The 10,373-nt window shown below is 30.1% G+C and overlaps 3 protein-coding genes across 3 annotated transcripts; all 3 read left to right on the top strand.

Moving 5' to 3' along the window:
• Positions 1-390: 390 nt before the first annotated feature.
• On the top strand, positions 391-6,401 carry LOC105255143. Its single transcript, XM_020028736.2, has 18 exons — positions 391-892; positions 997-1,116; positions 1,277-1,394; positions 1,467-1,731; positions 1,811-1,927; positions 2,018-2,108; positions 2,202-2,380; positions 2,482-2,614; positions 2,701-2,745; positions 4,359-4,529; positions 4,600-4,719; positions 4,907-5,024; positions 5,106-5,367; positions 5,483-5,599; positions 5,702-5,792; positions 5,866-6,002; positions 6,082-6,214; positions 6,300-6,401. The coding sequence occupies exons 1-18, from the start codon at positions 749-751 to the stop codon at positions 6,345-6,347; spliced, it is 2,409 nt and encodes an 802-aa protein (XP_019884295.2). The 5' UTR covers positions 391-748; the 3' UTR covers positions 6,348-6,401.
• Positions 6,402-7,304: 903 nt separating this feature from the next.
• LOC112638799 lies at positions 7,305-8,540 on the top strand. Its single transcript, XM_025411084.1, has 6 exons — positions 7,305-7,535; positions 7,599-7,718; positions 7,904-8,021; positions 8,103-8,364; positions 8,482-8,493; positions 8,525-8,540. Exons 1-6 carry the CDS (start codon positions 7,395-7,397, stop codon positions 8,538-8,540), a joined length of 669 nt encoding a protein of 222 aa, XP_025266869.1. The 5' UTR covers positions 7,305-7,394.
• LOC112638803 (odorant receptor 13a-like) lies at positions 8,495-9,569 on the top strand. Its single transcript, XM_025411106.1, has 5 exons — positions 8,495-8,598; positions 8,698-8,788; positions 8,873-9,009; positions 9,095-9,227; positions 9,314-9,569. Exons 1-5 carry the CDS (start codon positions 8,546-8,548, stop codon positions 9,362-9,364), a joined length of 465 nt encoding a protein of 154 aa, XP_025266891.1. The 5' UTR covers positions 8,495-8,545; the 3' UTR covers positions 9,365-9,569.
• Positions 9,570-10,373: the final 804 nt, after the last annotated feature.

Raw genomic sequence — 10,373 nt, 5'->3', positions numbered from 1 at the left:
GTTTTAAACACATGCATCTCGAAAACATCACATTATACTTCATTTTTATATTATAATTATATAATGTTAATTACGTAATATCTCAAATTTATATTGTGATTTGCAAAGTCCTTTCAAACTTTATTATATCCTTAAGATATTATTGCAATCATGATATCAATCTTCCGAAAATATGTATCTGAAAAATTACAATCCTTTTGTTTTTACTATTTCAAATGACAATCAAGTGATAATGAACTTACGATATCAGGACATCATCAATATCAGAATCCAGTGTAGTGATTTTACAGAGTTGCAATATATGTATTCTCAAAAAATAAAAATGCAAAGATTCAGTCCAATATTTCCTTAAGAAAATAAAATATATGTATTAATGTCGAGGATCTGTTACACAGCAATTTTGATATACGTTTCGCAATATTCTGCATAGACACTATAGCACTATATCCAGTCATTAAATTGTATTGATATTCAGAAAAAGACTCATTTACTTGGAAAGGCTGATCGATACACGCGACGGGAGCTCATCTCGCCCATCGACAGGCTTTCATTCGCATTGGCATTGTATGCGTTTTGCATGACAGGCGAAATTAAAGGTTTTCGAGTGTATTATTTTCACATAACGTTTTATTCTCTCGCTAAAACATTAATTCGTCCCTCTTTTTAAAAAAACGACACAAAAGATGTAGTCGACTGTGCGCCGTCGTGGGTGAAATACTTATCTGAAAAATCAGTATCATTACGGATTATGAAGTCCGTTTGGAATTATTATTACAGTATAACGAAGAGAATGCTGTTACTGGCTGGTCAGTGGCCTTATCAGAGAAAAAAAGAAAGATTGCTTCGAATGTCTCTGATGACTCTAACTTCGCTTTCTATGATAGTTCCTCAGGTTGCAGGTTCTACATTTTATATTGAAAAAATTAAATTAAAAGAAAGTGCTTTTTTTAATTTAAATACGTGATGATTTCTATAATCTCTATAACAATTTTATAGATTGGCAAGTTTATACAGTGCGATAAAGATGTGCAATGCATTTTAACAGTTATACCAACGCATTTATTTCAACTTGTGGTTATCGTGAAGCTTTATACATGCCAATTTAACAATAGCAAGGTAAAGATATGAAAATTTATATTGTACATTGATAAACAATGCTTTTTAAATTTTTAATATTACTCATCACAATTACAGTCTTTCACAAAATTAATTATCTAATAAAATCTAATTCATAAAATTAATTATCTAATAAAATTTATGCGAGATATTTTCCTAGATTAAGGATCTCACTGATAAGGTGTATAGCGACTGGAAAAGCGTCGAAATCCCGGAAGAATGCGAAATCATGAAAACTTATGCTGCAAAAGCGAGACTTTTTACTTTAATATATACATGTAAGTATAAACGGTTCGATTCTCATTTTATATATAACGAGAGATGGACGATTTTTATTTCGTATGTTACAGCATATTATTTCATAGCTGCTCCTATATTTGTATTAATTACCCTGACACCTCAAATATTAGATATCGTTTTGCCACTCAATGAATCCCGCCCAATATTAATGCCTTACGAAGCGCACTATTTTGTTCGCGATGACACGGAATACTTCTTTTACATTTTCGTCCACACTCTTGTGGGCATAATAATACTTTGTATAGCGATACTCGCGCATGATTGTATGATCCTGACTTGCATCGAACATGTCTGCGGCATCTTCGCCGTAGCTGGGTAATAATTTGCATTTTTCTTGCAATTTTTTTATATAATAAAATTTACCAAAGCAAAGTCAATACTTAAATAATTATAGATTTCGATTCGAGAACTTGGCGTATAATGAAAATATTGATATAATGAATAATAATTTAGATAACATTTACAATCAAAAGATAGCGTTGTCCGTTCATGCACATTGGCGAGCTTTACAGTGAGTGTTTAATATGAAAGATGAATAAATAGTTATTGAAAGAATATTTTCAAGACAAATGTTGTCGTAACATAAATTTGCTTTTCACAGATTCGCGGAGCTACTCGAAGATACCTTCTCTATAACTTTCATCATACAAATATTGATCAATACCGCAGTGATGAGCGTTACCTTGTTAAAAGTACGTGTTTAATTGTTAAGAGTATTGCAGTTGAATTTGCGATTCTTGCATACATTTCGAGAGTCGAATCATTATTCATATGGTTGCAATTAGCGAGATTGTGAGAAATTAAAACGTATTTATCGCGTTCTCGAGATCGCGGTGCAATTAGACGACGCTATGGAAGCAGTGAGATACATAGCGTTTGTTATTGGTCAATTGATTCATTTATTCTGCTTCAGTCTACAAGGACAAAGACTGATAGACCACAGTCTACAAATGCGTGACAAGATGTAAGATATCGATTTCAATTGTAAAATAAGTATGTCATCGATTCGCAACAAGGGGAAAGTTTACCGATCGTTAAAATGAGTCTATCGTTGCAACATTGCAGATACAATGGCTCCTGGTACAAAATACCCGTAAAATCGCAAAAGATGCTCCTACACGTGATGAGACAATGTTTGCAGCCAAATTTTTTGAGCGCCGGCAAGATTTATATTTTTTCCCTGAAGAGCTTCACTACGGTAAAGATTAGATTTTTATGAATATTCTGATATTATAACATATATCTTTAAAATTCTTTTAAAAATTTGGTACTCATATTTTAAAGGTATTACAGTCTTCGATGTCGTATTTTACCGTACTCACATCCTTTGAATAATCAATGGTCGATAATTGCTACTGGATAGTATTTCTGTACAAACACCATAATATCATGACATAGACAATGACTTTCTAATTGTCTTATAGAATTATAATGTGTATAATCTTAATTCTTATTATATAAAAAGTTATTTTGTTAACTGCACTGCCACGTATAATTAAAATATTATTTAAATAAAATCCTAAACTTTTATTGTTTCACGAATAAAGCCAAAGAAATACTTGCTTGAAAAAGAAATAAACAGAGTTGGATAATGAATGGTAAAAAGAAGATAATACTTAATGTTAATGTATTTTTCTTATTTTAAAGCTTTATGTGTAATAAAATATATTAATTAATAAAGTATATTAATAAAGTAATTAGTAAAATATATTAAGTAAAATATATTATATAAAATTATAACAAGTTTTTTATTTAAAAATTTCTTGAATAATACACAATGTGTTTGCTTTTTAAATTTTTTTAAATCTCCATTTTCACAATACATGTATATTTTTTAATGATACGCAGTATTTCAAAATCTACTAATAAAGTTAGCACACCATATCGAAATACACATTGTGTTTAATTCATATATTTATTATATATTTATTAGTTAATTATTAGTAATTATATATTTATTAATATTATTAATAATATTGTAATATTTCACATTTATATGTACAATTCATATTATCCTTTAGAATATTATTATTAATTAGAAGTTTAAATTTTTAAAAATATTTATCTAAAATTTGTTACAATTTTTCCATCTTTATTTTTGTCTTTGTTTCGAATAATGATTACTTGAGAAATGACTTGTATTCATTTTATGACATGTATTCATTTGAAAATTATTCAGTCTTAATCTGCTTTTTAAAAAAAGATCGCTACTGAAGTGTGCAAATATTATACGTCGAAAATTTTTTTATTTCTATTTTATATTTCACCTAAATATATGTATGTAATCGGAATTTACTCTATAACATTAAGATCTATACGTGTTGTACGGCAGAAAATGCCATTCACAAGCATCTATTAAAACATTTACGTGTACATATTGGTATGGAGTGGGACATGTGTAAGAAAATAATGTATTTTCGATGTGCAATATTTTTACATAGTATTAGTTTCTAATAAACATTTTATATAAATTTTAAAGAAATTTTATAGAAACTTTATTATATAGAAACATACTTTTTTTCCTTTAAATAATAATAATAATAATATTTAGATAATATGGATCACGCACGTGTTACACTTTTTCTCGAAAGTTTCGAAGAGAACTTGAACACAGGAACTCGCTGTATAGGTGGTATTATTTTCGTAATATTATTTAACTCCGATCGATAGCTCCCTCCCTTCGGGAGGGACATGGACGGTGGCCCCAATCATCAATTAAGAGTTTCGTTACATTATATTTAGCGTCAAAGGAACAAATGCTATGTCTGTCTATAAGATACATGTGTCAACCGTTAATCTATGCGACATGTAACGGAACTGTTTTGCGAAAATCAAAATGTATGTATAGCAGTTTTATTGTTGTGTTTAAGAGGATGTTCCTGTTTTCTTAATTCCATGTTCTACCTCAGAGGATAAACTACTATCGTACAAAATTTTATTAGTCGATCTCGCGGTGCCTCTTAAAAACTATGGATGCTACTTGGAATTATTATTACAGTTTTGTTTACAAAATATCATCGCTCCTTGGTTTGTGGCCGTTTATGAAACCAAGAACAAGAATATTTCGCGTTACTATATTCACAATAGCTTTGTTTAATATCTCCATCCCTCAGGTAAACTTATGTGCATTTAATACGATTAATGCAAAGAATTTCTTGCAAAAGTTAGAGGTAATATTTTCAGATAGCATATCAATTTACATGCAAGAAAGACCTGCACTGTATTTTTGAGGGGAGTACATCGTACTTGTGTACGATTGTAATTGTGTTAAAGATGTACACATTTCAATTAAACATCAATACAGTACGTTTTATGAGAGACATATTGCAATTAATTATTCTTACAGAATCAATTTTAAAAACTACAGTTTGAAAAAAAAATAGAAGAAGAGAAAGAAAATTAAATTCTATCTTAATTTCTTTTTTTTCATGGATTATTTCATCAAATTGTGAGAATAAAAAATCGCTATTAATCGTCGATGTTTTGTCAGATTAAAGATCTTACTCGAAACCTGTTCGTCGATTGGAAGAAAATCAGAAATCCTGAAGAATATGAAATAATGAAATCGTATGCCCGGAATACTCGCCGATTCTCTATAGTATATACGGGTGAGGACTGATTCAAAGAATAATATATATTTTATTCTTTTCTAACTCTGTCTTTTCTAAATCTTATTTTGTATCTTGTAGTATATTGCTCAATGGCGGTATTTACTTTTATGTCAATGTCCCTTATACCCTTCGTACTCGATATCGTATCACCTCTCAATCAATCCCGTCCCGTGCTACCTCCGTATCCGGGATATTATTTCGTGGACATTCGCGAAAATTTTTTGCAAATTTTTTTGCACTCTCTCATAGTCTGGCAGATTCTTATGAGCGGTATAATGGCCCACGACAGTATGTACGTGATGTTCGTGGAGCATATTTGCGGCATGTTCTCTGTGATTGGGTAAGAAAATGATTTAAGACGCAAACACGTATATAAAAACTGCAAAATGTTTTTTTATGTAATTTATTTGAAAAATGTCAGTGAAATCGATGATTCCTACGAATTACTTGCATAGATTTCGCTTCGAGCGTTTAAGCTATAATCATGATGAACTAACAGAGATCGTTGATCCGAATGATATATATCGCAAAAAAGTTGCATTTATCGTGCGTATGCACCGAGAATGTTTAAAGTATGTATATAAGAGAGAAATTTAACAAGTCCATTTACATAAATAAAAAAAATATATAGAGAAGCGAATAATTACATTTTATTTACTTTTTACTTGTTATAGATATTCGAAACTTCTAGAAGATACCTTCAATATGCCTTTTGCTGCACAAATGTTGATAGCAACAATTGTGATGAGCGTTACCTTGTTACAAGTATTTATTAATTTAATACAAAATTGTACTCAAAACCTGCAAAAGATTCAAACATTATATTTTTATATTGAAGATCTCACGACAGGATGGCGAATTACTGGACTTGATAAGATACATGTTATATGTCATTGGCCAACTGATTCATTTATTCATTCTTAATTTTGAGGGACAGAAACTGATAGATCATAGTGTTCAGACACGCGATAGAATGTAAAATATTTATTCTTGAATTACACAGAAAATATCGAATTTATGTTAGTTTAGCTCGAGCGTTTTTGCAACATTGCAGATACAATAGCGCCTGGTACAAAGCATCTATAAAATCGCAAAAGCTCCTGATGTTAGTGATGATAAAATGTCTTCGACCCAGCGTTTTAAGTGCCGGCAAAATTTACATTTTTTCTCTGGAAAATTTCACCGCGGTAAAGCATGCATAATTGTCACAAATTCTATTTTACAGTTTTTTTAATATGTGCTATATGTATGGGTACGTGTTTTTACTTATAGGTTTTACAAACTTCGATGTCGTACTTCACAGTGCTTGCATCCTTTTAGTAGTTAACATTATCTCTACATCTAGTAATTAGCATTTTAAATATATATCTAGAAAACATCCATATATTTAGAAAATAGCACATTATACTTCATTTTTATATTATAATTACATAATTTTGTTAATCATATAATGTCTCAAATTTATATTCTGACTTACAATCGCCTTACTCGCACACGATTGCGCTATCTTAATTTATACCTAGCATGTCTGCGGTATCTTTATCGATAAAAAAATTTTTCTTTTTGCTTCTCTATGTTAAAAAATTTTGGAGGCAAAATGAACAACTGATTTACTGTGCAAATGCATGTAGATTTTGTTTCAAAAACTTGGCATATAATATTAATATAAAAATAATAATATAGAAAAGAGAATAATATAGAAAATGTTTACGATTGAAACATAATATCATTGATTTATGAGGAGCTTCAGAGTAAGTATATAATGAGATGTTTTATTCGTATGAAAATAAATTAACAAATGTTTATTTAAGTTATAAATATTTATAAAAGTTTCTAATAAACATTTTATAGAAGTTTTAAAGGAATTTTGTGGAAATTTTATAGAAATATTACAAACTTTCTTTTCCTTTGAATAATAATAATAATATTTTAAAAATGTGGATCATGCTATTTTTTCTCGAGAATTTCGAAGAGAACTTGCACGCAAAAACTCGCTATATAGCTGATATTATTTCCGTAATATAATTAATATTTGACTCCGATCGATAGCTCCCTCCCTTCGAGAGGGACATGGACGGCGGCCCCACTCGTCAATTAAGAGTTTCGTTACATTATATTTAGCGTCAAAGGAACAAATGCTATGTCTGTCTATAAGATACATGTGTCAACCGTTAATTTATACGACATGTAACGGAATTGTTTTGCGAAAATTAAAATATATGTATAGCAGTTTTATTGTTATGTTTAAGAGGATGTATGTTCCTGTTTTCTTAATTTCGCGTTTCATACAGAGGATAAGCTATCGGTTGTACAAAGTTTCATTAGTCGATCTCGCGGTGCCGAAGACGCAGTGTCTTTCCAAAAATTATGGATAGTCAGAATCATTATTACAATACTATTCACAAAATATCATCGCTCAGTGGTTTGTGGCCCTTTTTAAAACCAAGAGTAAGAATATTTCGCGTTACTCTGTTTACAATAACTGTATTTACTATCATTGTCCCTCAGGTAAATTTATGTGCATTTAATATGATTAACGTAAGGAATATATTGTAAAAATAATATTTTCAGATAGCATTTCAATTTACATGCAAGGAAGACTTGCAGTGTACATTTAAATCAATTTCGTCGTATCTGCTAACAATTTCGATTATGTTAAAGGTGTATACGTTTCAATTAAACATCAACGCAGTACGTTTTATGAGATATGTGTTAGGATTAAATATTCTAATAAAATCAATTTTAAAAACAATAGTTTAAAAAAGAGAATAGAAAAAGAGAAAGAAAATTAAATCTTATCTTAATTATTCTCTCTTTTCATGGATTATTTCATTAAACTGTGAGAAAAAAATTTCTATTAATTAATATTTTGCCAGATTAAAGATCTTACTCGACATCTGTTTGTCAACTGGGAAAAGGCTGAAAGTCCCGAAGAATACGAAATAATGAAATCATATGCCCAGAGTAGTCGTCGATTCTCTCTGATATATTCGGGTGAGGAATGATTAAAGGAATAATATATACTCCATTTTTTTATAACTCTGTCTGCTCTAAGTTTTATTTTGCATCTTACAGTATATTGCATAATAGCGGTATTTATATTTGTGTCAATATCCCTTATACCATTTGTACTCGATATCGTATCGCCTCTTAATCAATCCCGTCCCGTGTTACTGCCATATCCAGGATACTATTTCGTGGACATTCACGAATATTTCTGGCAAATTTTCTGGCATTCTCTCGTAGCGTGGCAGATTCTTACGATCGGCATGATCGCCCACGATTGTATGTACGTGACTTTCGTCGAGCATATTTGCAGCATGTTCTCTGTGATTGGGTAAGAAAATGATTTAAGATGCAAATATATATTTAAAACTGCAAAATGTTTTTCTATGTTTAATTTATTTGAAAAATGTCAGTAAAATCGATGAATCATATATAATTATTTGCATAGATTTCGCTTCGAGCATTTAATTTATAATTATGATAAAACAAAGGAAATCGTTGATCTGAACGATATGTATCGCAAAAAAGTTGCATTTATCGTGCGTATGCACCGAGAATCTTTAAAGTATGTATATAAGAGCGAAATTTAACAAGTCCGCTTAGAAATAAAAAAACATCCAGAGAAGCGAATAGTTACATTTCATTTATTTTTTATTTGTTATAGATATACGAAACTTCTAGAAGATACTTTCAATATGCCTTTGGCTGCACAAATGTTGATGGTAACAGCTGGAATAAGCCTTACCTTGTTACAAGTATTTATTAATTTATTATAAAATTGTACTCAAAAGATGCAAACAGATTGCAAAAGATTCAAACATTAAATTTTTATATTGAAGCTCTCACGGCAGGATAGCGATTTACTGGACTTGATAAGATACATGTTATATGTCATTGGTCAACTGATTCATTTATTCATTCTTAATTTTGAGGGACAGAAACTGATAGATCATAGTGTTCAGACACGCGATAGAATGTAAGACATTTGTTTTTGAATTACACAGAAAATATCGGGTTTATGTTAGTTTGCATTTAACTCGTACGTTTTTGCAACAATGCAGATACAATAGCGCCTGGTACAAAGCATCTATGAAATCGCAAAAACTACTCATGCTGGTGATGATGAAATGTCTTCGACTCAGCGTTTTAAGCGCTGGCAGAATTTACATTTTTTCTCTGCAAAATTTCACCATGGTAAAGCATAATTGTCTACAGACAAATTCCATTTTCAAGCTTTTTTAATGTGTGGTACATATATGGGTACATGTTTTTATTTCTAGGTTTTACAAACTTCAATGTCATACTTCACAGTGCTCGCATCCTTTCAATAGTTAGGTTAAGTATTTAATAATTAGCGTTTCAAACCCATGTATCTCGAAAACATCACATTATACTTCATTTTTATATTATAATTACATAATTTTGTTAATCATGTAATGTCTCAAATTTATATTCTGACTTATAACCGCCTTACTCGCACACGATTGCGCTATCTTAATACCTAGCATGTCTGCGGTATCTTTATCGATAAAAAAAATTTTCTTTTTGCTTCTCTATGTTAAAAAATTTTGGAGGCAAAATGAACAACTGATTTACTGTGCAAATGCATGTAGATTTTGTTTCAAAAACTTGGCATATAATATTAATATAAAAATAATAATATAGAAAAGAGAATAATATAAAAAATGTTTACGATTGAAACATAATATCATTGATTTATACACATTGAGGAGCTTTAGAGTAAGTATATAATGATATGTTTTATTTGTATGAAAATAAATTAATAAATGTTTATTTAAGTTATAAATATTTATAAAAGTTTGTAATAAACATTTTATAAAAGTTTTAAAGGAATTTTGTGGAAATTTTATAGAAATATTACAAACTTTCTTTTCTTTTGAATAATAATATTTTAAAAATGTGGATCATGCTACTTTTTCTCGAGAGTTTCGAAGAGAACTTGCACGCAGGAACTCGCTATGTAGCTGATATTATTTTCGTAATATAATTAATATTTGACTCCGATCGATAACTCCCTTCCTTCGTGAGGGACATGGACGGCGGCCCAGCTCGTCAATTAAGAGTCTCGTTACATTATATTTAGCGTCAAAGGAACAAATGCTATGTCTGTCTATAAGATACATGTGTCAACCGTTAATTTATACGACATGTAACGGAACTGTTTTGCGAAAATTAAAATGTATGTTTAGCAGTTTTATTGTTATGTTTAAGGGGATGTATGTCCCTGTTTTCTTAATTCCATGTTTCATCCCTATCGGTCGTACAAAGTTTCATTAGTCGACCTCGAGGTGCCGAAGACGCAGTGTCTTTCCAAAAATT

The sequence above is a fragment of the Camponotus floridanus genome, unplaced genomic scaffold, assembly GCF_003227725.1.
Source record: "Camponotus floridanus strain SB8 unplaced genomic scaffold, Cflo_v7.5 scaffold37, whole genome shotgun sequence".
NCBI classification, from domain to species: domain Eukaryota; kingdom Metazoa; phylum Arthropoda; class Insecta; order Hymenoptera; family Formicidae; genus Camponotus; species Camponotus floridanus.
This window is presented reverse-complemented; position numbering and strand designations above follow the sequence as displayed.